Here is a 26,960-nt window from a genome sequence, read left to right as displayed (position 1 = left end):
TCAACCGGTGCAAAATATCCATACTCTTAGAGGAAAGGTCCCATACAATATCCTTCAAAATTTGAATCTCTGCTTCTCGAGCCTTTCGTTGCCTTTTACCGCATGAATTCACATCTTAAGATCTCTTGGTTATCTCTTATTATTTCACATGTAAAAACAACATTTTTTTTTTTAATTTTTAAATATCTTTATTTTTAAATTTTTTACTTAAAAATGAAAATCTATTCCGCTAAATAGTAATTACAACTTATTTTTATTTTGTTTCATATACAATAAATACATACAATTATTACATATTAATAATTACGCTCTATGCTTTTTAGAGTTATTAATTTGAATGAGTTTACAAAAAAACAATTAACTATTTTTCTTATAGCGTGTATTTATGTATAAATATTTATTTGTATAAAGCATATAATATACATATTTAGTGGTTTGTTTGTTGTTGCCTTAATTGATGGGTTTCGCAGTTAATCGTAAATTAAATTAAATTAAATTAGATAAAAAATATATATTACTAAGTAGCTAAACTGGCTTGCTTTTCAAATGTTATTTAATAAAATATAAATAAACACATATATTCGTATATGTATGTGCGTGTGTGTGTGTTAGTTTGTCAGTATATATACAAGAAATTGATGTTCGATGAAGAAATGTCGCATTTTTGGCTTAACTCGTATTTGCATTAAGCAAAGCGTTTATTCTGCAAACTGAAGACAGCTACAAATATTTATTAAAAATGTCTGTAGAGACTCCAGTATTTCATACAAATACAAGCAAGCTTGCAGTATTGTTTAACTTCAGTTTCGGCATTTACGTTAAATTTTATAGATTTTTACTTATTATTTTTTATATATTTGTATATAGATGTGAGTGTGTTTAAGTGCAATTCAGCCGAGACATAGACTTGCCTTGGCTTTTTCTATTCGACAATGTGTGTGAATGGCACTTTTTTAGTTCTTTACATTACTTTTTATGAACATAATGCAGTATTAATATGTTTGTTTGTATGTGTGTATTATAAGTGTATAATTGCTATTTGGTAGCACCTTCGGGAAGAGCGAGACGGGAATTCGCTTTCATACAAAATGTAATTTTGATAAAAAGACGTGGGTGACAGCGTTAAAGCTAAATATGATAGTTAATTACAGATTCTATTATAATTTTAGTATTAATTTAATGATTTCAATCAGTATAACATTTTTTTTCAATTTTAATTAAACAAATGAAATTTTAAATTTTTTTATAAACTTAATTTTTTTGAAAATTTAAAATATTAATTTTTTGAAATTTTGAAAATATATATATTTTTTTTTTTGAAATTATTATAATTTTAATTTTTTGAAAATTTTTGAATTTTATTTTTTTGAAATTGAATTTAATATTTTTTACATTTATTTTCATTAGTATATTCATGAGTATATTTTTTTGGAAATTTTAATTTTTTGAAATTTTGCATTTTTATAAAATTTAATTAAAATTTTGAATTATTTTCATCATAACAGGTTGAAATTTAAACTCTCAACTCCCACAAAGTCACTACCAAAGGCATAGCTACCGCTTGTTAGTATAGAAATTTAAACAAACAAAAATTGTTACAATAATATATGCTTAAAATGGTCTTTGTTTAACAAATCCGTTATGTTTATGTTTTTACTTCCATATAAAATAATAACAATTTACGCTTTTTCGATTTTTCGACACGCTGGTCAAAAGGCCGCTAAAATGTGTTTCTAAAATATCGGTATAAAACAAAATTTCTAGTGAATGCTAATTATTAAAAAATATTATTAACATTTTTATTTTAATTTACAGTTACCCGAAAAGTTGCATAATTATTGTAAACATTTTGTAAAAAATTCCTTAATAATATTAAAGTGTTAGTTGCATTTGCCATTTTGTTTAGTTTTTGTTCATTATTTTAAATTTTTGTTGCTTTTCTTTTCTTTTATTTTTTCCGTGTTTTTCTCTCGTTTTCGTACTTAATTTACGTTATCACAGGTAGTTATGAATAAAACCGAAATTAACTTAAGAATATAACATTTTTAAAATATCGAAATCTAAGTTATTTTATTTATTTAAGCCTATCATCATTATGCGCTACAAACTAATTCGCTTGAAGATCAGCTGCGGTTGAAAAATTTATAATTTCTTTAATATTTTGTTATTAAATCTTTACAATTGTCACACCCGCCCAGAGGATTAGCTGCCAACCGCTCGCTGGCCGATCTTCGTTTTCAAGTCAAATGCACTCTTGTTGTTGGTTTGAAGATTTACAATTGCTTACGCTTTTTAACGGTAAGTACTACATTATACAACAACAAATTAGGTACTACATATTTACTTCAGATTCTACATTTTAAGCGTGTATGTATGTATGTACAGTTATAGGCTAATTGTCTAATGCTAAAAGTTTGTTTTGGGCTATGTACATACGTTGGCCTACGCTAGCCCAGGCCGTTACGTATGTGACGTTAAGTGGCATAGTGTACATATGTTTGTATGTATATATCTGTAGTGTTCGCTACAATTAGTTTGTTTGTTTGTTTTGCTTCGTTTCGTGTATGCCGCTTTTGCTGCGTTCGAAATTCGCTCGATTTCGCTGCATTCGCTTTGTTTTTACTTAAATAGTATGTATTTACAGTTACGTAGTGTCATACATGCATACGTTGTATGTAAATGAGGCACGTTGCAAGTTCTTGTGGCAAGTTAAGTTCACTTAGGCAGTGTTGCAGTCTTTCTCTGCTTCCCTCTACCTCTCCACCTTCACCATCGACCATCCCGCCCTTCCCTTTGTACGCGTGCCGCATTCGCTTTGGCTACATCTCATCGCGCACCGCAATCAACGAGTTACCAACGACCGACGTTCGTATGGCCGGCAGGTTAGACACGCGTTTCACTGCGATGCAGCGGCTGCAACTCACGCTGCGTGTCGTTGTAGTACTCATGGTCCGAGCTGGTCGGCTCCGAGCCGCCGTTGCCCGCTACCATGGCCGCGACATTCATGTCGTGCATCGCAGTTAGTGCGGCTATTGTATTCGCCGCCGCTGCTGCTGCTGCCGCCGCCGATGCGGGCGTGTGGTGTGGGTGATGGTGGCCGCTTAAAACACTGCCATTGCCGCCGGCGAGTACAGGGTGGCCACCGTTGCGGTTCATCATCACTGGTATGCCGATCGTCTGCGTCGGTATGGGCGCATCGTCGATGCTTAGCGCTTGCGGGTTGAGCAGGTATTCGGGGTTGTCAACGCTTGCGGGCACACCGATTAGATCCATGTAACCGCCACCGCCGATAATACCCTTGCCACCGTTGGGATGGCCATTTGCTTTGATGGTGTTGTTATTGCTGCCGGTTGTACCATTTGGCGTGGTGGACTGACAGGTGGGCATAAGGTAGTCATCCTCGTCAACAGGGAGATCGAGTCGCAAGTTGCCGACTCCAACCTCACGCGCATTCGAGTCGGTCTCATCGTCACCACCTGACGATGAGTTCTTATTCATCGGATCTTTGCAGTAACGATTGAGTTTAGGCACCTCATCTGTATCTTCCGCCCCACTGGGTCCAGGCGCCGCTTTTGGCTGCAAATAGTCCTCTGCTTCAACCATAGATTCGGGACCTTCAGTTGTGGGTGCCAACTTTCTGATTAGATCTTTCTCGTCTTGACTCGTGTAGGCGGGAAGGCGCGTGAATTTGTCACCTGGTATGACCAAATAACGACCGGGATCGCGTGCAAACTCGGAGAATACATTCACCAGCTGTTTGAATGATGGACGCATTTCGGCGTCCAAATGCCAACAGGAGAGCAGTGTGCAGTAGATATCAAGCGAACAAATTGCGGGTTGATCTAATTTCAGGCCAACTTCGATGAGATCGGGTATATCTTTGGCAGGTATGTTCTCATGTGGGCGTTGGCCGAATGTTAGTAGCTCCCAAATTGTTACGCCAAATGCCCATACATCTGACTTGCTGGTGAAGACACGATGTCTGATGCACTCGAGCGCCAGCCACTTGATGGGCATCTTTCCGCCAGCCGCTTTGTACTCATTCGAGTCACTGCTAAGCAGTTTTGCCAAGCCGAAATCGGTGATCTTAACAATAGAAGGTGTTTGAACTAGCACATTACGTGCTGCAAGATCACGATGCACGAGTCGTTTCTCCTCCAAGTACGACATACCCTTTGCAATTTGTGTGGACCAGTTAAGCAGTGCCTTTGAACCAATCTTATCGCGATTGTTACGTACATAATCGAGCAGACAGCCAAGCGGCATAAGCTGTGTGATCAACATCATTTGTGAGGTCATGCAAACAGCAAGTAACTTTAGAAGATTCGGATGTTCAACGGATGCCATGATGTATGCCTCGCGCAGAAATTCTTCACTGGACTCGGCGCCGGAAGCCTTCAGTAGCTCTTTAATGGCAACCGGTATTTTGACATTCTCGCCCTCAGGCACCCAAACACCCTTGAAGACACGACCAAATGCGCCCATACCCAGTACACCGCCTTTTCGCAACTCCGCATCCTTGACGATTCTCAATTTCGACAGATTTGGTGAGATATTAGACGGGCGCAGTGGTTCAGCATCTTCGCAACCGCTTAGCACACGTGTCATTTTCACCGCCTCCTTCTCGGCTTTAGTACGTTGGCGACAGACATAACAGACGATGCACATGCCGAACATAACCGCGAAGACAATAAATGCTACAATGAAAAAGATGTAGCTATCGACACCAGCGGTGAGCTTAGCGCCTTTTACAGGCACTTCCGAGCAGTATGTACCAATATCTGTTGACTGGTAAATTACATGCGGATACTCTGCGGGGCACTTAGACGTACAGTTAAACATTGTTGTGTTGTCATTGGGATCACCGAAACCGAAGACTTTAAAGCTGCGACAAGCGCTACAATCCTCCGCGCTGGGTCCGGTGCAACCCTTGCACTCGGGATTACATTCGAAACACTCGCGATGGGTTTCGTCAGCATAGTGATCGGGCGGGCACTCGTCTTCACATTGTTCGCCACGCTTGTACCCGGCACACTTTGAGCACACCTGCTCATGGAAACCGTAGCCGTTGCAGAGCTCACAACGTGGATGACATTTGCGGCAGATGGCTTTACCGGCTAATGGTTTGAGATTGCCCTGCTCTTGTGGGTTGACGTATTCCCAGTAATAACCGTCCGGACATTTATCATTCTTCAGCAAACAACGTTCGACTGTGGTATCACTGTTGATGATGGCTAGATTACATGTTTTGCAACCGCCTGGTCCGATGGTGTCCTTAGGTCCCGTACAACCCTCGCATGTTTCATGGCATGTACGGCATATGCCATAGTCGGAGTACTTGTTGTCCGGACAAACTGTAACGCAACGTTTCTCATCGCGTACATGTACACACTCTTCACAGTGGTCGGCGCCAGGACCCGAGCAAGTGAGACATTCGGGATGACACTCTTTGCAGGTCTTGTTGTCGAATTGGTAGGCGCTGTTGGCAAAAAATAAAATAATATAAGTAAATATAAAATAGTTGAGTTTTACAAGCTGTGAACGTACTTCGTTATATTGTGGCAATCGGCGATGCAGGTACCGTTGAAGGCGAAATTCTTGCATTCCAGACACTGGTCTGGGCCTTTACCCCAGCAACCAGACTTGTTGCACTGATCGGAACAAACAAGGCCATCTAATTCTATAGAAAAGAAATTAAAACCAATTGGATTACACTCAAATATCAAAAGATGCTAGCTCATAGCTGCCGTAAAATGATTTCGTCGACTTACTGCATAAGGTTTCGTTGCGATTCCGCGCGATCACGACACCATGGTCCACCGACTTCTGCACCTTTTGCCAATCGATGTCGCTAACAAAGCAGATTCTATCGTTCTGCTGAATAACCACGGCGCCAGAGTTGATGCGCCTCAGACTGCGTAATTCCAAACTTTCCAGTGAAGAGCGCACAATCGATAAGGATGCAAAGTAACTCTCCATTAGCTGACGTCCATGTATGACCTCCAGATTGCGGAAGTATGAGAGGTTCTTAAAAGCCGGATGAGCGCCTTCAATGTCCAAATAGCCGGTAATCTCCCGCACAGTGGAGAACACCTCCAAACGATCGGGATGCATGGAAATGAAACGTGGACCAAACGAGTTATTTGAGTAAATGTGTTGATACCCCGAGAAGGTCTGATCCAAAACACGTATAGAGCCCTCGATCACTGTGCAGCCTTTATAGGTCTCAATATTGCCCGAGTGTAGTGCCGGTGTGCCGGGACACGTCTTGGGACAGGGACCATTACATGGCACACATTCACCATCCTTAGCCATCTTATCCGCAGGACAACTGCGTACACACGCGCCATTATCCTTCAGCAAATGCTCGGGACACTCCTTCACACATGTCGCACCATACGCATATTTACCTTCCGGATTCATCTCCCACAAGTAATTGGTAGGATTATACTTCTGCATAGGCGGACATTCTTCCTTGCAAACACCATCATCGTAGAAATTCTTACAAGCAATACATTCACGCTGTGTGGGTCCCGTACAACCGCCAGCGCAGAACAGATGGCAGCACTCGCGTGGACGCGAACCGAAGCAACGGCCCTGCGCACATTGTGGCGAACAATTGATCTTGCTGAACTTCTGACAATTGTTAGGTCCCTCGCCCCAGCAACCGCGCTCACACGAATCATGACACTTCGGACACTCCCGCTCAGGCGATGTGAAATTATACACATGCGTGAAACGATCATTGGGGCCTGTTGTCGAGCAAATTAAAAATATAATTTAGTATAAGAGAATATTTGTGAGAAAATGCGTCGCAGCTACTCACCAGAGATGATCTCCTTCCAGTCAATCGTTTTGGTGTGACACAAATTGAAGTTGTTGAAGAAACCCACAGACCCCTGCAGTATATCTCTGAGTGCAGGCATTTCCAGTGTGAACATTTTCGAGTATGCAGTGAACAGGGCAAACTGTTGATCTTGCACATTAAGATTGAACAAAGTGCGGCCACGGATGATTTGTAGTCTGGAGGAGGAGAGATGTGAGTTTTGGATGTGAGTTATGAGAGTTTTACTTTTTTAAATAAATTTTTATTATAATTAGTTTGTACTATAAGCATATGGAATGAAGAGTTTTGAAAAGGGAGAGAATTATTTTTCGAAAATCTTGGATAATCTCCCAAGAGATGAAATCCAGTAGTCAAATTAAGAAGAGTTATAGGGCTACTTTTTCATACGAAGTTGATTTCGAAATCTGAGATATTGGATATGAATGAATACTATAGAGCAAAATAACAGATCAGATTGAACTTATGTCATTATGAACATATTCTCACTTGTAGTATTGCATAATCGATAACTGTATAATTGTTTGCCTTACCTTGGAAATACGACATTTTGTATGTCCACATGACTGATGAGTATGTAGCCGGTCACTTCGCGAATATTCTCCAAAAAGCTAAGATCCATATTGGGCTCCTGCAACCAGGTCAACTCCAAATTACCATCGACATAAGTGCAATTGTTGTAGCGATCACGTAAATTACGATAATGATGTTCACGATTCGAAGGCACTGACAAACGAGACTTTGTACCGATGCAAACTGCAAATAAAAGAAAAAGGAAAAATAAATAAATTAATATCACTATTGATAAACTAAAAAGGAAGGCATGCGTCATAGATGAAAATTAATATAGGAAAATATTTTTTATTTCGTTGTAAATGCGGCAGCAGCTGACTGCGAAAAGAATATTTCAGACCAAAAAAACTGAAAAGCTGGCAAAATGCCTTATTTGGCGCGAGTGTTTCCTCAGCTGTGCACATGTGAGCGCAATAATTTTTTACACACCACTGTACATGTGATCACATATAATTGCACACAAAATTGGCCAAGTCGAAGATCAACTTATTGTTAGACAAGCAAATGATCATATTAGGCGGTGCAGGGTAAATAATATAGACAACAACACTAACATTGCTTAACACTGTAAGCACATTTGAATTTGTAAATGATAATTTTGCAAATAAATAACATAAATATGCTTGTAGTTGAATATAGAAACGCACTAGTTTAAACCGAGGCGAACTCCGACGTCATAATAGAGTTATATAAGTGGCTTTAGATGTACGAGACAAGCGTTGGCAGGCGCCATCAAGTTGCTGTAAAGCGACTATATAATATAATAATTTAGTTTTTATTCTTATTTATTAATAAATAATCTTGTTAAGTCTAACACATACAAGCCACAACTCATGGTGTGCGCTACAAGGCAGAGCAGCGTAGAAAGAGCAGAGCGCAGAGCGCACCTAACCAGTTAGCCAAGTTTAAACAGGGAATTACTTGGAACCCGGCACACAGTTCGTCTTAGTGTTAGCCAACAGCTAGCTAGCAAGTCAAGTCAATGCGTCATAAGCTACCGCGTTCACGCTCCGTTTATTGTCGACGACGACGAGCGGCGTCTACGTCACCACCACAACAATCGGCGTCACATGCCAAACGAGCGCCAACACAAGCTGCGGGACGCTATTTTATTGCTTTAGTTGTTATTGTTCTGCTGCGCTGTGCTGTTTTAGTAAATGGCAAGCTTTATGCTCCGACTTTTGCAGGTGGCAGTGAGCCAACATGCGACGTTGAGATTCATGGCACCTAAGTGCAAGCACTTTTAACGGTAAATATTAATGCCAATTTAGCGGAGTTTAAGCAGTGATGTGCAGCGGAATTCGGTTATGGCGCTGAATAGTAATGTTTTCTTGTTGAAATAGGTGAGAACGCTTAGACTTTTTCATAGGTATTTGACTATTTATTAAAAAAAATGGTGTTCAATGTTTGCTAGGCTTTAACACTCTTTAAGACAGGTGCGTCTCCACTGTAATCCAATTCTCATAACGACTTCTTATGGATCATTTTACTAATTGACTAAATTAAATTAAAAAATTTTAATAATGGATTAAGTCAAACTATTTTGGTTCGGATCTCCTTCGGCGTTTTGACACTAAGAATATTATTTTAATATAGATCTAATTCGATTATGTTTCCTAAATTGTGAAAAGCTAAATAATTCAATATAGAAAATAAACACGGAAGTAGCGACAAAATATTATTGTCTTATAAACCCTATTTATGAACTATAAAACCAACAACTAGATCTACTCAACTTTTTACGACGGACCAAAATGAAAAATAATAAACAAAATTAGGCATAATAAAAGTAAAATAAATAAGCACAAGAAGAAGGTATACCGAAACCAGCAGCAAAATAGTTAACAGCCAACAAACGATATTGAGACGATTCCACGAAAGGCAACAAACAACCACAAACAACAACAGTGAAAACACACACTCAGTCTCAGAGTCATGCTGCTGCCATAATACCCATAAAAAAGCACAAATGAAAGAGGTAGTAAAGCAAAAACAAGCCAAAAAGGCAGAGAAACACAAAGAGCGCAACAACAACAACGAACGAAATAAACGACAACAACAAATTTCGCACAAATTCATGTATCCAGCTGTTGTAGCTGTACGGCTAAGCTCACCGAATAAACCGGCTGCATGCATACAAGCAGAGCGCGGTGTGCAAGAGGGCGGTTAAACGTTCTCGAGACAAACATACAACACTGAAGCATAAAACACCAAAGTTATGTTACAACAACAATATGATTGTAATTTAAGAACTGTTCGTTGGTGTTATTGTTGTTGCTACTGTTGGTAACCGACTGAGTTGATTGGGTTTGTTGTGAGGGAAGCGAACTTTTCATATAAACTCGAGTTGGGTGTTGGGCAGATGCGCTTACGCTTTGCTAGAGTAGATGATGAGATGTTGCAAGCGACTATTGAGTACCATTGCGAGTGCTGTTGTTGTGGCATATGCAATGGAAAATGATTTTGCATGAGCCAACTGTGGCTGAAATACTTAAATGTCAGCTTCTCATTGGATCTGCTGATGGATGGAAAAATAATTTTGCTGATAAATTAATAAATAATTGTTTGAAGTGTGATTATTGTAGAGATTTGCAAAAAATTTGAAGTTTATTTTTTAAATAAATAAATATTTTTAGACTCTTCGTAGTTTCGGTGAATGCATGAGGCCGACCTTCTACTTTGGTGAATGTCAAACCGGAGTTTATAAAGTCAGATTTTACATATATGTAGCCACAAACATAGTTTTTCATGAATCTCCACATGGATTTGCCAACTCATCGCTTGTTTTTTTTAAATATACATTTGTATGTGTGTTTTGTAAGTGAAATGACTTGCAAATCGCTTTAGAAAGTTTCTGATGAATTCCACAGATACCAATCAATGTCATCGTTATTGTTGTTGTTGTTGTGCGGTTATATCCGCAATGTAGTGATTTGCGTGTTATCAGCTGTGGAATGCCGCAGCAAACGAAATTTGAGCTTTTCCTGCGCAGACCACAACGCCAAGCAACAAATAAGCCGCCGCTGGCTATGACTTTTGGTTGTTGCTCTAACGTTGGTTAGTTGCATAGATTAACACACGAGTATATGTGTAATTGTAAAATACATATGTAATTGAATAGTTGTTAGACTGCTGGCGGAGATTTCCACTACGAGGCGCGCAAATTGTGGCACAAATGTGACGACTGGCACATGTGGCTTGTAAAAGCTGAGTTTTATATAGAAAGACATATATATGTGTATGTTTGGTTATTTGCATGCGGTCTTAGTGGTCTGTGTTATTTAAATAGTTGTGATTTCTTTTTGAAAAGCATTAATTTGCGCGTCAAAACCAAACAAACGACGGTTGAAAAGCATTGGATGGCGGTGAGCAGGCAGTGACCGCAGGCGAGGCAAACAAATAAAAACACACTAACACACTCACACTAACATAGTATTGTATACTAGTACAACAAATATGCATGTTAAAATAGCCACACAAGAGACAAGCGTGTATCATGTTTTTGTGTCAAAAAAGTTAAAAAAAAAATCGAAAAAATAAAGGAGGAAAAGCGAGAAACGAGTCAAAGCGAAACGAAGTGAACCAACAGTCGAATCTTGTCGGTCATCAATCAGCACGATCGAGTGCCTGTCGCACTGAGTGACTTGCTGCTTGGCCAGCGGACGGACGGGTCGCTGCGACGGCTGAAGTGTTTGACGTCGCAAGGAAAAAACAAACAACACACCAAGAGAGTAACTATGTGTGTGTGTGTGTGTGCACGTTGACCACTAGCACGCTAGCTTCACTTTTGTGCTACAAACAAAACGCGCGTTCGTCGCTTAAGTCTTTTGTTTCTAACAAAATGCCCGAACAAGCATGGAAATAAAGTAGAAAAGCAAAGCGTGAACGCGCATGTACCAAACCGCGGGCATTTTTATATTTAATTACAAACAGTATTTCTATTTTTCTCGTGCTGCCTGTCAAAAATTAAATACTTGATTTTCATTTTTTTTTTTTTCATTTTGGCTCCAAGCAAATATAATTTCGAGAACAAGTCAAAAAAAAAAACATCACTGTTCTTTACACTTTATGCTAGATATGCATAGTGTTCTGCCGGTGGTTGTTTGCCTAGCGCTCGAGCGCGCGGTTTACGGCTGACCCTTTTAAAGGTCACAGCTTTGCTTGCTTTGCTGATGCATTAAGATTAGCTGTGATGAGGCGTGGAGAAGACAATCTTCAATTTTTTTTTTAATTTTTGTGCTTGCTGGCTGACGCAGCAGGCGTGGCACGCATTAACTCACGGCGTTAAGGTGACCAATGCATTGTGTTTATAAGAAAGTAAGAAGAAAAAATGTTGTAAATCAAATTTTTAGATTTTCTAGATTTTTAATGGCGGCAAACAATAAAAAATCACATAAACATTATGAAGGCATATAAAGCAGGCAGTAAGCGTAAGATGGAAATGATTGCTGGCATCAGTTGAGCTGTGCGCATGCGTTTATTTTTATATATATAGAAGGAGTTTATATACAGCGTGTATGTATGTGCTGGAACAAAAGGAATGCACTCTAGATAAATTGACGTCGATAAGTTTCGAGAAGGCACAGCTGTGATGCTGAGTGTATGGGAGAGTTCGAAGCTGCGTTGACTGCTGTCTAAGAAAAGGTACGGTAAATTAAAATTTGTATGGAATAGTTCTTTTCTTCTTCTTCTATTGTTGTTTGCCTTTTGTAAAGAAGTTGTCTCAGTAATGGCCTTACAACTGACGCATTTATGTGCTTCATTAGCTGTTAAGTGCATCATAAATGTGCACACAAATAATAAAAAATCAGTATATAAATGCAACATAGCGAATAGGAGAGGTTACAAATATGTATAAATGCCTTCGAAGTGTCAAAAATTGTATATACATGCAGTTACGCAAGTCTTAAGAAGAAATATAATATTTTGTATAAAATTTTCTGAAGGCGACTATATTTTATATATTTTTTATATATATCATAATTATGGTACTTGAATGTTCTGTACAAAAATCAATATTGCAACGAAAACTCCAACCATTTTCTTCATACATATATATATATATATATATATATATATGCATATTCGCACACTTACAGGCATATGTATATCTGCCTGTAATTGCGACAAAAAATTATCGCTCAATTAGTGCCTTTTGTGTGCCACTTCTGACTTGCATGCCGATGATGTCAATTCGTAGTTGTGTTCAAATGCGGCACGTTCACAACAATAACGCCAATGAGGTGCGGCGGCACACATTACATTTGCCACAAAGTGTTGCAAGCGTGACTAGCAGACATACACATAAATCACTAATGCAGTTTTTCGACATTTCTAGTCTCAATAAATCGTCGCTTAGCTTGCTTTGGCGCAAAAGGTGCAAAAAGTGTAGATTTGTGTGATTTTTCGTTATTTACTGTGAAGTGTTTGGAAATCGCTATTTCACAGCGTTCATTTTCGCACAGGAAAAACGAAGGTGTTAAAAGAGAAAATATGGATTTCCGCGAATTTTAGCTAATATTTAATGCGAAAAAAAAATTAAATGGATGTGTTTAATCATTTTTTTTATATTCTCCCGCACCTAATATAGACTCATGAAAAGTTTTTTCAGTTAATTATCTGTAAATGTGTTACGAACCCCTTTGCGCTCGTAAGTGTCGCAAACAAAATTACGTAAATAAAAAGAAATATCAAAAGCAGCGCTACTGCATATAATTGCCGAATAAAACAGCAACCGCTCACTGCCTGACCAAAAGAACATATTACATACATATGTGAGTTTATATGTCCTTCAAGCATCCGTCAACGTGAGAATCTGTTGTCTGCATGCTAACTGCCCACGGCACTCACGTAGCTATGCAATAATGCAAAAAACAAAAACAAAAAACTTTAATATTACAAAAATAAAAACAACAATAATACAAAAACAGTGCGCATCCAACAGCAATCAAAGAGCCAGCCAGCAAAATTCGCACTGAAGCCTTTCAATATTCCGGCTGCTTGCGCCCCTTAGGCAACGACACCGCAGCGGACACAGCATTGACAGCAATTGAAGCTGTAAAACCGAACACTGCAGCACAGTGAGTGGAAGAAGGGCCTCAGCGTGTCTTCTGCTAGCGTTTGGTCCGCTTTTGCGCTTTTCCACGTTGTTTATTTATGTGCGCAAATTCCAACAAAATGACAGAATTCTTCACATTTATTGCTTGAATATGCCGAAGAAGAAGCTGCAGCGCTACAACGGCATGTCAGCAGCTTTGTTTTTGTGTCTTATAAAATTTTGCACTGTTTATCGACTTGATTGCACGGTGTTTTTATTGTATTTGTATTGGTATGCGTATCTCTGCCATGTGTTATTTATGGCAGTCAGCGACACGGCTGGTTTGTCAGTTATGCCCAAATTGCTGTTTGCTTAAAATTATTTGTTTGCAATTTATTTGTGTTATTTGTGTGGTGTATGTTGTTGTTGGTGTCATTATTATTATTATTGACACAGCTTCTCAGCATTTCGCTTTGTGCTTTTGCGCTTTCGCTTGTGACTTCTGCTCTCACTCAACGCTGTGTTCTTGGAATCTTACAGTTTTTGCACGCCATTTTTGCTTTGCATTTTTGCAAACGAAATATTTTTGTCGCATATTTTCAACGTTTCTTTATAAAGGTGGTAACAGAGGTCGAAGTCATAATTATTTTTAATAATTCCAAACAATTTTTAGTTATTTTCAGCATAAAATGTCGCTTAAAATATTTGATGGGAAGGTATTTGGCGAATTTATTTCCAAGAAGAAGGGTATTAAAGAGTTATTTGATAACTACAAATTAAATTTAAAATATTTTAGCTGCAAAACTTGATTCAGCAACATTTAAAGGCATCACATTTAATAAAATAAATAAAAATAAAATAAAATCACAAAAATTTCATATTCGAGATTTTGGTGATTATCACGCATTTTGTGTTTAAAGCCAACGCATCTCCACTCATAATTTATCAATGTCAATATGTTCCGCTTTTCTAATAATTTTTTTTATTTTTTCAAATTTGTATGCAAATATATACAGATTTTCGGCTACCTTTCGGGCAGTTAGCACGTGCGTGCACGCTTGCTGATAATGCTGCGGCCCACATATCTCCGCATGCATGTCCACATATTGTATAAAATATATGCCTAATGATTTGCTCTGGCAGCCACACATTGGTGTTGTTTTTGTTGTTATTCATGCAGCATCACAACAAAATTGACAAAGAAAAATCATTAATTCCAAACGAAAAAATGTCGGCAAATACAATAAAAATACAACAGATATATGCACGCAATAAAAACCAACACAACTGGACAGCAAACCCACACCGAAATGCTCGCATAAATAACTGAGTAAATTCACAGGCCTCATTATAGGCGAGCGCATGCAACATTTCCATATATATATATATGTCGCCATCGCGCTAGCATTGGCATCAATTCATCTCAATTCATTTCCTAACAATTAATGGTTCACTGCAAATGCCGCAAGCGATGAGCGCGCTGCCGAATGGTGTGGGGGTCAAAGTGTGCCAGCCGCGTACAGCCCACACGCATGCCCGCCGAACAGCATTCTTTTGTTTACATGCTAATTTGCTGAGCGGACGTCAAAGAGATGAACCAAAAATACAAAAACAATCAGAAAATAATAAGCCTACTGCCGAGGCATGGATCTACATATTACATATGTTTGTATGTATATATGTATATGTTGCTCAGCGCTTCACTAACGCGCTTTCCGTTTCCGTTTCGCAAATGACACATGAAATGACTAACGAATTTCAAAGCGGATTTGAGTTTATTTGAAAAGCGTAACGCAACAACAACAACCATATAAAACTATATAAAAAGTTATAAAAGCTAGTGCACTGGGGCGAAATTCCGAAGAACTGATTTGTAAAATGCTAAACAGTTGTTGTAAAATTTTAATATTAATGACTAAAGGCAAAGCAGGTTGACTGCCTGACTTCCCTGCCCGACTGCTGACTAATGATAACAGCGCCAGCCAACGCCTCCGCGCTGCGCCACAGCAAAAAGCAACCTTCAAAGGTGAGGTGAGGCGACGAGGCGCGCCAACCGGCAATCGTTTGCATATGCATACTTATTATTAGCATTCGATTGTAGACACACGGCGATAGCCGACGACAAAATGCGTGGGCTGCTAATTATTGAATACACCAACTGAATTTTTTGCTTTAGCCGCTTGCATACATCTCTGTGTGTGTGTGTTTGTATGTTTCTTTGTAATTTTTCAAGTTGGCGCCCACTTGTTGTTCGCTCATTTGTATGCCCTCTGCCTTCACTCACTTTATTGTTGTTGTTTTTTAATTTTTTGTCATTTCTTCTCTGATTTGTGGCATTTCACTGCTGTCGCTCAGCCCATTTCGTTGCTTGATTTATGCTCGTCGCAATGAGAGCAAGTTAAACAAAAGCTTTGTCAGCCTGTGGGTGTTAAATACCAAGAGAAATGGCAAAGAAATAAGAAACACGTAAAATTACTTTAAGAAAGCATGGAATTTGTATCTTACTGATTTTTTATATGCTAATTATTTGTGGTGACTCTTGAAATGCCTCCATGGTAGTTGTGTAGAATTTTAGAGAAAATATAAAAGACTTAAGCAACGAACTTGTTCGCTTATTCATTAAGTAATGAAAGATAAATTCAACATTTAATGAGAACAGAAAGCATTATCACCAGCATTTTTGTATTCATTTATATAATTTTTAGTATACTATTTCTTTAATTTTCATTTTTGATAATTTTATATGTTTATCGATCCCTACCTTCATCATATTTAGTTTACAAAAACTCTTAAACAACAGCAAAATTGTGTTTTACAATATGTCTTCTCCACAGTCTCGTACATTTCCTGCCATCTCCAAAATTTATTTAACTATTTCCCCTAACTAACACCCACTCTGTGTTTTCTTAAGTGAGACCAACGCCAACGCATGCGCTCCTTAACCGCATGCTTGTTTCATTGCTTTCTTAGTGGTTTCACCGAAAAATCGAAAATTAATTTAATTATCAGATGAAAAAATAAAAATAAATTACATTTAATTTATGCATCGAGATTAAAGTTAGTAGCTGAGCTCGCATTAATTGTATGCGCATGCGTGCTGTGTCACTAAGCTGGCTGAAGAAGCGACAACAGCACCCACCTACAGCGCGATCAAATGGTTTGTGTGGCAATAAAACTAATTGCATTTCATTTAACACACTGCTGCTTGCATACAGCTATAAACATACAAATATACACACACTAAGAGAGTGGTCAGTGAGTATGTGGCGCTCACTAATTTACTGCAGGTGCACCAGTTCTGGGAATCTGACAATGTGTGCTAAGAGAAAAAGGCATTTTATTGCAACTTTAAATTTATTTTTAACTTCTTGCGAGCGCTTCCACGAAATACCGCCATAAAGCGCTAAACCAATAATCATAAAAAAAAAAACATTTTAATAAATTTCAGTTCCTGCAAAATACATTTTCGGTTACTTAATGCACTGCCACCCACAATAAAATAACAACCAACAACAAAACAAAGTTTAATTTTGGTTCGAAGATGATTGTGCTGCTGTGACTTCCAGCTGGCTGCTTGAAGCGCTACGAAGTGGGTGTAAGATGCGCGTTGTTTGTGTCCAACTGTTTGCCATGCACTTTCTCAATTGTTAAAAGAGACATATCATCAATACTTTTTCATTGCCGAAGCGTGGTGGTCGTGGGAGGCGGAACATGTCGTCGAAGCTAATAAAGATTAAAAAATTGTGTGGGAGCCAGTGGGGTTTGAAAAAGTAGGACCACTTCGTAGGGAACATCTTTATCACAAGGTTGTTAAAAATCATTGTAGTTGGATGGCGATACAACAACTTTCAATAAAAATATTTTTTTTTTTGGTATTTGATATGGCTCAAAAACTATATCTCCTCTTCCAGATATTCAATTAGAGACAAAATTATATTTTTGGTGCTCAAATTCTTACTAATATTACTATAAATAATCACTTCACTAAACTTTCAATAGCGCTTGACATACTGGTTGCAACAAACACGTTCGTACATGTAAAAAACACAACAACAATTTTGATTTTATCATGCGTAAATGTACAACAACAAAAAAATCCTTCACAAACTGCCTTTTCCAGACAACTTTGAAATGCTGACAGAAACCAACAACAACACGAATATATATAACAACATATCACCGATATATTTAAGTGTTCACTGCTTGAACGCTATGCAAAATAGTTAATTGCACCATTATGTGGCAGCCAACAGCGTACGCGCCACAAACCAGCCCAGTGCACACGCATATACGCACTTATGTGCGTGTACGTGCTGAAAATAGCACACAAAGCGGTTAAATGCAAAATGGATTGGCAGCAGCGACAGGCCAGCAAGCGAAAGGCCAGCTTGGCATTCAGCAAACATTAGACTTAAGCAGCGAACTCGATTTGCATTGCGTTGCTGTTGCATATGTTTTTCAGCAGCTTAATTATTTGCAACGGCATTTAAGGTGCAGCTTTACATTGCATACATTTTGACAGTTTCTTTTATTTGTTGTTTGTGCTTTTTGCTGCTGCCATTTACCTTCACCGAAGGTACGCAATTTGTCACGTTTTCGCTGTCGCTGTTATAGTTGTTGCTATTATTAGCGCATTCTTAATTGCCGCGTTGTTGTTTTTACCTTGTTCATAGTAATTTTGTCGCCGCTTGTCAACTGGCGTGACTAACGTATTGGACAACTGATAGATTTACGCGGAGTGACTGGGCGACAAATGGTGATGTTTTCAGAGGTTGTTAAGTAACTGAGTGTTTACATGATTTCTTATGAATATAGAGGGTTACAGTGATTCTCTATTTTTATATAATTAAAATTTTTATTCAAATTTTTTTATGGCAAAAAACTGTTTCAATCGAATTTATAATAAATTACTGCATTCTTCAATATTAATGCTCAATTAAAAAATATTTTTTGAATCTCCTAAGCAACCCAAACATGCCACAATGTAAGCACCGCTGCACTCCGCAATGCGCTGCACAAATATACGCTCAAAATGAGACTCATACATATGCATTATGCAAAGACAAAGCATTCGGGGCATTCTTTAGCGCGTGCTGTTGTCACCGCTGAAATACCAAATGGGGAAATAAATACAAATATGCGCTCATAGATACACATGTGTGTGTATTGATTGCTATTGCTGTCAAGCCAATCTAAAATAATTGCGGTTTGCTGCCACAGTTCTCGCTGGTTGCGGTGAAAGTAACACAGCAGCTTCGCTAGCGCCAGCAAATAGAAATCTCATGTAGTTTATTACACAAGCTCGCCAGTATTTATATATATGTATATGTGTGTAACGGTGTTTTCCCAATTGCCAGTCGACGACCGGTTAAACACACGCTCGGCTTACGAGCTGTTTGAGCTTTGCACGCCGCGCAATAAATAATTCATAACAGTTTCTTTGTTTATTATTGTTGTTACTTGTATTTAACGCTTACGACTGCTGATCCTTCTAATAATATTACGGTAGCTCTGGCCATATTAACTTAGTTTAGTTGTTTTTTTTTTGCTTGTGACAATTTTAGTTAGGCGATTACTTAATGGCGCGCACGCGCTTCAAATCTATTATGGCTATTCAATACATTGTTATTGTTGTTGTTGTGATTGTAAGTTTACTATGGTGGCGCCACGACACACAAATAGTGCACAAAGAAGGAAATAAAAGCAGCTAATGAAGCTGAAATAGAAGTGGTGCGCTGAGTGATTGGTATAACGCCGAGCAGATAGTATGAACAGATCGAAGAATATATGCCAACTTTGAAAAAAAAAAAAGAATTTCTGAGGATTTGTGTTCCACGAATTGATGATTAGATGACCTAGGGTGGCTAATAGCTTATTATAAGATTTTATCAAAATATTTTCATTGCTCACACTTGTACTTCTAAACCCCAGAAGTGTGACAAAATAAATCTGCTTTGCAATCTTTTAGTTAAAGAGAGTCTTGTAGACATTGCTGACGCCAATGAGACAACACGTGCGTCGCATGTTGTCACACTGAGTCCAGCATATTTGCAGAGCCGCCACTACAAATAGCGCTTTGTTGTTATTGTTGTTCACACAGCGCCGCAGGCCGTCTACGTGCTTGGCATTCATGTGGCGCTACATAAAGCTGCTGCGCTGCGCTGATTTTGTATCGAGCTAGACGCTCGTCAGCAGTAGTTAGAAACAGGTCAATACACAGCGACAAGCTTGCGAAATGAATGTGGCGCCAGGCGGCGCTATGCGTTCTAAGTCAGTCAAACACCGATAAACAAGTGGGCCAACGACAACAAGTGGAGTGGTGGCAATTAAAGGCGCTTGCTTCAAGTATTAATTTTTGAGAGTTTTGGAAACCTGAGATTACTAGAACAACATAACCTCAACTACGATGCAAATATTATCTCTTTTGAACCCAGCTTTATGTCTGAAGCAACACAAAGACTACAACAACAATGCTAATAGCTTAACTTTTATTTCTCCATCTCTCAAAAGTAATAACTCCCCCTCTTCCACTCTCCGTCCCGCTCTCTTTTGTGGCCTTTATTTATTGCTCCAACTACGCTTTGTCTATTGTCCGTTATATCAACTCCGTTGCTTCGGATGCTTGAAGATGCGCTAAGTTGCTGTGGCTAACTTGCTGTAGATACTAGCGCGCATGGCGTCTATATGGCGCCAACATACAAATTTGACCAATCTCTCTTGCTGCAGCAGTCGCTTGCGTCTCCTCCCCCATGTCAAATTGTTCAACCATTCAAATCATTGTATCTGGAGGAAGAAGGTATAGCATTAAAGCTGAAGTGCAATGGATAAATTGAAGGCGGCACTCAACGCTTTGTTGTTGTTGTTGCTTTACTTCATTTGTAGTGGCTGGCTTTAGCTGCGGGCGGCAGTAATTTCAACACACTCACCCAAGTCTCCATGCGCCGTGCAATGGCTGTGGCAGCAATTGATGTTGTCGATAATAATGCGGCGCGGCATGTTGCAAGTAATCACGACAAGCACGCTGGTGTTGTTGGCAGCAGTTGAATGTTGCAGAAATACTGAATGTTGCCCAGTTACAGTTTGTATGTTTGTATGTCTGCTTTCCAGCACTGTTGCTGCTGATAATGACGGTGATTGTAATGACGTTGCACATTTCGAATGTTGCATCGTGCCTTACGGTTGCACAATTATCAAAGTGTCTACACACACTAACTCACGTTTGATTGTGTGCACTCTGGCACTGGTTGGAAAGTACAGCGAATCTGCCAAAGAGTGTGCTGTTAAAATTCGTCTTTACTTGCAACGTGTGGCACGTTTAACAACAACAGCAGCAACATCATTTTGTTTCAAAGAAATTTAAGAAAATTGTTGTAAAATATTTGCCAGCGCTTTGCGTAGTTGACTTTAGTACAAAAAGCACTTTGCCTCACTATCTTACAACACAGCACAGACTCTTCCACTATCATCTAGAATGCCTTGAGGCCGAAAGTAATCATTTGACGCCACACTCAACGATTCGTTTTGGAAAGCAAAGTAATTTGATGGGATGAGGGTTACTTGAAGGTGGTGGTATAAGCAAAAAAACAACAACAACAACAAAGGCAATCAAGGAATTGCATGCATAAAACGAAGCTTCCGGATCACGATTTCTGAATTATAACATAGCCGTAAAAATAATTGGCGTACACCGTAGTCAAAGCAGCAGCGCTTGAACTTTGGTGGAACATCAAAGCGGAGTGCATACGTAAGAAATATTCCAAAAAATAGTTTAAGATGTGAAATGAAAATGGGAAATGTTAATTTGTATGTTTGGCTACACTATGAGAGTGAGAAGACATTTATTTTTATTTTTTTTTGAAATTTTGATTGTCCAAAATCTTTGTCTGGTTTTGAAAATAATACTTCAATATTTCAAATATTTTTATTCATTAACTGCTATTTATTTCATTAAAGCCAAGCATAGCTTGTGTCTTAATGAGCCGAGTGCAATTTCAGACACGCCAACCCGAACCGATTTGTAGCCGGTAGCTAGCGGAAGTTGCCAGCGTTTGAACTTGCATTTTGAATATTCGATTTTCAAGTACGAATATATCTAAACACGCGACAAAAACAAAATGGAAATGAATCGCATAATGTTGCGCCGCTCTGCTAATAGTTGCCCCCTTTAAGCGCCGCCAACGCTCGAAACTGGCGCAACACGGCAGCCAATGTCGTCGGTCGGAGCAGCCGCCGAGGCTGGGATTGTGCGATTGCAAGTGGGCAGCACAGTCAGCCAGCAAGCGCTCTGGCTGCTTTTCGAGTACAGATTATGTGATTTTGAAATTATATAAATAAATAAATAAATAAAAGTTATGTGCGCGCATGGGTGTGTTTTTATGTTCGCGCATTTATATGTATAAGATTCTTATATACAAACAACAATACACGCATATGTGAGTATGTGCAATTGTGTGGCAGCAGCCCACCAGGTTCGCGGCTTGAGTCTTTTGTTTAGCATGTGTTTATTCAGTGTTTTGTATTTGCTTTACGTCGTTCTTCTTCACATTCTATTCGTTTGCTTCAACACTCTTTCGCATTGTCTGTTTGCTGCATTCGCTTGTGTGTCCTCATTGTTGTCATAAAAGCACACCAAACACAAAACAATAAAATCAAGTAAAAGAAAAGCACAAAAGTAGCTCAATAACTGAGGAGAGCCCGACAATGGAGGAAGACGAAAAAATATATTAGGTGGGTCGCTGATGTTGCAACGACGACGACGCAACTTGAGGTGAAGCGTTGGCCGCTGGCTGCTGTCTGTTATTATTAGTGTTGTTGTTGTTGTTAGCTGTTTTGTTATGATTGTTTTTGTTGTTTCTTTTGCAAAATGTGTGGTAGCCAAATCGTTTGCGGTTGAGCAGCGATTTTGAGACAATCTACGCCCACATGCTGCTGATATTTTTCTTAGAAAAATCCACTCTTTTTGCTGATTTTGCTTTAATTATGCTTTTGTTTTCGTTTGTGGTTTCGTGCATTTTTATTACTTTGTTGTGAATGAGGTATGATGTACTTGTTTATTCATATAACTCTTGGTTGACATGATATTTTCATGATGTTTTTGATTATTATTAACTTACAGCAGTTTTCTGAGAACTGTTCAGAGTTCTCAGAAATCTCAGAATTATAACTATAAATTTATATTTCACAAATCTAAACTAGAAACATATATATTATATATACGCATCTATATAAAAATCTAGTTTTGATGGAAGCATGTTTTCTCAGCCCATATTCGCATTAGTTAAGTAAATAAAATCTATTTTATTTTATTTTTTCATTCCAATTTTTCTTATAAAGATTATATTCTCTTATAAAGAAATGCAGAAATTCTCAAATATTCTTCCATCTCACCTCAATGACCTCTTGAACTCTTGGAAATGCAAGTCGACAACAACAGACAATAGATATTGGCGAAAAGATTAGCAAAAAACAGCAAACACACAAAAAACGTCAACTAACACACACACACACATATAAATATGAATTAGAAATGTCAAAAACTCACTAACTTGGCTGAGAGAGCTGGTTAGCGCTCGAAAATACAAGCCACGAAATTTTTAAGGCGAATAACTCTCAGCTTACCTATGTTGAGCGCAACACCACACAAATAAATATGAGCTGTCAATGTGCGTGTGCTTATCTATGTGAGCTCCTGTGCGTGTGTGTGAGTGATCAAGGAAAACCTGTTGTTTGTCGCCTTTTCTGTTATATTCGCTGACTTTGTTGTGTCTATTTTATTTTGTAGTTGTTTTGCTGCTTGCAACACATATCAGCCACTTCTTAGTTTTCTTCATGTTTTATTACAGATTTTATCGGCAGAGCAAACAGCTGAAATGGGCACTCAGTGTCTAGAGAACAGCTCTCTTTGAGTTGCACTCTATATTGTTGCTGTTGTTATACTTGTACTACACAAACAACAAATAGTTATTGTTATTAAAACAAAAATGAATAGTTGAAATGCAGTGATTGACAATACTCTTAGCTCTCTCTCTACAAACACATCCATCAACAGATTTATGTGTTTCTGAGGAGCTGCTGTGCATCAGGTCAATTTGTACTCTCTTTAACTAGCATTCATTTGTCTTCTTACCACTCTAGGGTCTAAATACACTCCCTCTCTCTCTCTGTAGCACTTTGCTATTGCGTCTATCCCTCTTTATTTGGTCTTTTTGACGTTCCGCATTGTATTTGCTTTAACCATTAAATGTAACATTTTCTTGTTATTTATTTGTTTTCCTCTAAATTTCCCCCAACTCGAATTTCTTGTTGCAATTTTCTTTGCTTTTGTTTTGTTGTTGTATACGTTCTTTTTAATTTAAAAGTCAAGTAGTAAAGTCTTTCCTCTATATCTTTTGTTACAAACGCTACTCAAATGTCTGTATGTGTCTATTTATACACACACACAGCTACATATTACCTCAACACTCCTTCACTACTACGTTCGTTCTTTATGATTTGCCTCGGAATTCCATGGAATTACGTTATGTTGCAGCATCGCCGTGCTGCTGCAGCTGTGTGAGTTACCTGTTTGAGGCTGTTGAAGCGAGACTAACACCAACCAACACTTAAGAAGTGAAGAAGTGGTAGAAACCTGAAGGTAACACACAAGCATATCAGCAACAACAACAACACTGACTTGACTCTGCACCCAAAATAGTTGGCTCACAGCGGCCAAAAGTCAAACTGTTAGTTGGAAAATGGTTGTGTGAAAGAAAAAAATAAAATAGTAGAAAATAAATTAAACGGTAAAGTCGAAGAAAAAGTTGGAACAGAGGAAAATCGCTGGAATGGAATGTGGACGCTGCGCTGCGATGACGCCGACGCCAGCTCGAGTACTGGTCAATAAAAATAGCGAAAAAGTAGACGAGTTCGAGATGCTGTTGTAGTTATTGTAGCAGTCAGCGACTTCTAGTTGCGTAGAAGCTTGTGTGTGTAGAGATTTTCGTGCTTTAGTAGTATTTGTTAAACACTAGATGCTGACTGCTAACTGCTGACTGATGCAAGCGCTTGCTATTAGCGTAGGCTTAGCTTTAAATTCTAAGATGATTCAAGCAAACTAGTTGCTAAATTCGAAAAAAACACGTATACCACGAGTGAATTAATTATGAAAGTAATCTCAAAGAATTTCGAATATGCTAACGAACAATCGGCGCGAGAGCTTGTACACCTGGCGGCATGAATATTTAAATATAAAAAATAAACATAAATTTTATTTATTAAAACAGTTAAAATATATATATGTTTTTGTTTTTTTTTCTTGTGCTTTTGACCTTTTTTGAAATGTCTCATTCTGGCCGTCGCTGAGATCGTTGAGCATAGATAATGACTCGAATTTAATTCGTAAAGTTTCTAATTTTTGGTTTATTGCTTTGATTTCTTTCTGGTTTGCGCTTCGCTTCATTGCTTTCTTGATTACTTTCGTAGCGCTTTTTGTTGGCGGGTATTTCTCGGAATTTACTGCTTTAATTATAAAGATTTTTCTTGTTGTTTTTCGGATTTTTTTTGTTACACACGCTGCGCTGCGGGCGTTATAAAGTAGTTTAAGTAGCAACCGAGCGATGCTGCGATAATGTTGCTGGTGGATATCGATTGCGGTTGTTGTTTCTAAAGCAGCTTTCGAAGTTTTCAAGGGAATTTTATGAGCAGGTGGAAGCGAGTTTATTGGAACGAAGGTTCCTAGCAGAAATTAGGTATCAGATCGGTCAAGAGATATGGAATTTGATGAGTTGAGACGCTAAGTAAGTATAAAGGGCAAGCTTTTTCAACTTTTTGACTCTTATAATATTTGAAAGATATCCACATTTCTCAAGCTAAAATTAAAAAAAAAAAATTATTTTTTTATTAATTTTTTTTTTAATTCATTATTTTTTATTTTAATTATCTTCAAAGTTTTTACCAACATTAAAGACAAATTTTGCACAATAATTTTTAACTTAAGTAATAAACAACAGAAGCATTGCTCCAAAGAATATATTTTCTCATCACCAGATTTCTCCCGCCACAGCCAATTATTTATACTAGAATTTATTCAAAATTTTGCGCATTCCTTACTATTTGAACTAACCGCCGTCAACTTCAATTAAAACAAAATATAATTTACGAAAATTGAAAACGCAAACCAGTTACGTGCCGCTGCCTAAATTCCTCTAAAAGCGTTTGACTAATTCGTCGTCGTTGTTCGCGAGCGCGGCTTATTACTTTTTATGTCTGCTCATTTGTTTTTAATATTCCTTTTCGAATATACTAAGCGCGCTTGTTTTTGTATTCTACACTTCATTTTCATATTAATATATTTTATGGCTATTTGTTTGCTGCGCCACTACACCGCACCGCATCGCATTATATATTACCCATTAAAGCGATTAATAATAATTTTTTTCACAACTTGCTTATTAAATATGCATGTTTTTTCACTAAACGCTAGTCCACCACTGTTTGTATGTATTTGAGCTCTAAGATCTTGGTGTTAGTTTGTATGCATTGTCCGCTACTTTCATTATGTGGCCCTGAAGTATCAAGCATGTCGCATATTGATGAGCCACTCATTTGGTGGTCGGTTAGTGGGTTGCGCGTCTCTTGGACCATCATCACCTGGCCTTTATTGCCAGCAACACAGATTCTTTGGCTATGATATTAACATTATAGCGTTGAAACGCTGGCGGCAATCTGCTTGTTGATTTTGGTTAAGAAATTAATATTCAATAGTTAAGACAACAACACGCATTTGGTTTGGGATGTTACTCATTTAGATATACATATGATTAATTAAAGTGCGATTTAATGAGCAGCTAACAGAATTTCACTGATTTTTTTTCAATTTAAATTACATTTGCATTTATTTCTATATACCTAAATAAAGCTAATACAGCTGCTTATAGTAATCAATCAAAATTTTATTCAAATAAGAAAAAAGTTGAAACAAGTTTTCTAAACTCAAAAACAATGAAATACGTGCTAAAATGTTTAGCATCTGTAATTAAAAACCTTTTTATTTTTTTATTATAATTTTTGACTAAATTGATGACTTAAAGTGACGAATTTATTTAAAATGTTGAATTTTTTTACTTCAAATTATATAATTCTTGAAATTTGTCTTAAGCCCAGTATAAGCAAACCTAACCTAATTTTTTTTATCAATTTTTTTAAATTTAGACTAATAAAAAAAAAAAATTTATTATAGAATAAAATAAAAAAAAATTAAATTTTATTTTTTCAACATTTTCCTACTAAAGTGTATACTATGCCGCCATGTTTTACTCTTTTAGTACATTGCAAAGAAAATTTCAAAAAATATATCTTTATATATAAGTGCGCTGATCCTCATATAAACATATCTACATTCTCACCCACGTTTATTTATATTAATGCAACTTCTTCTACCGTTAATCAGACACACATCCGGTTGAGATAAAAAACACCCGAAGAGCAATTTCTCAATACAAAAGCGTTACAAAGTATGAAAATTGGAAA

The 26,960-nt window shown here is 37.9% G+C and overlaps 1 protein-coding gene across 2 annotated transcripts in view; it reads right to left on the bottom strand.

Annotated features, from left to right (window-relative positions):
- Positions 1-981: 981 nt before the first annotated feature.
- Positions 982-26,960, bottom strand: part of Egfr_1 (epidermal growth factor receptor) — a 101,051-nt gene continuing 75,072 nt past the window's right edge. For both annotated transcript variants that reach the window (XM_011197965.3, XM_011197963.3), the window contains exons 2-6: positions 7,378-7,600; positions 6,827-7,023; positions 5,772-6,752; positions 5,548-5,680; positions 982-5,479 (exon numbers count right to left, since the gene is read on the bottom strand). In XM_011197965.3, the coding sequence (XP_011196267.2) occupies positions 2,884-5,479; positions 5,548-5,680; positions 5,772-6,752; positions 6,827-7,023; positions 7,378-7,600 (4,130 nt within the window). In that variant the 3' untranslated portion in view covers positions 982-2,883. The remainder of the gene's footprint in view (positions 5,480-5,547; positions 5,681-5,771; positions 6,753-6,826; positions 7,024-7,377; positions 7,601-26,960) is intronic.

This window comes from Zeugodacus cucurbitae, chromosome 6 (assembly GCF_028554725.1).
Source record: "Zeugodacus cucurbitae isolate PBARC_wt_2022May chromosome 6, idZeuCucr1.2, whole genome shotgun sequence".
Lineage (NCBI taxonomy): Eukaryota > Metazoa > Arthropoda > Insecta > Diptera > Tephritidae > Zeugodacus > Zeugodacus cucurbitae.
The sequence above is the reverse complement of the archived record's forward strand: the minus strand, read 5'-3'. Positions and strand labels throughout refer to the sequence as shown.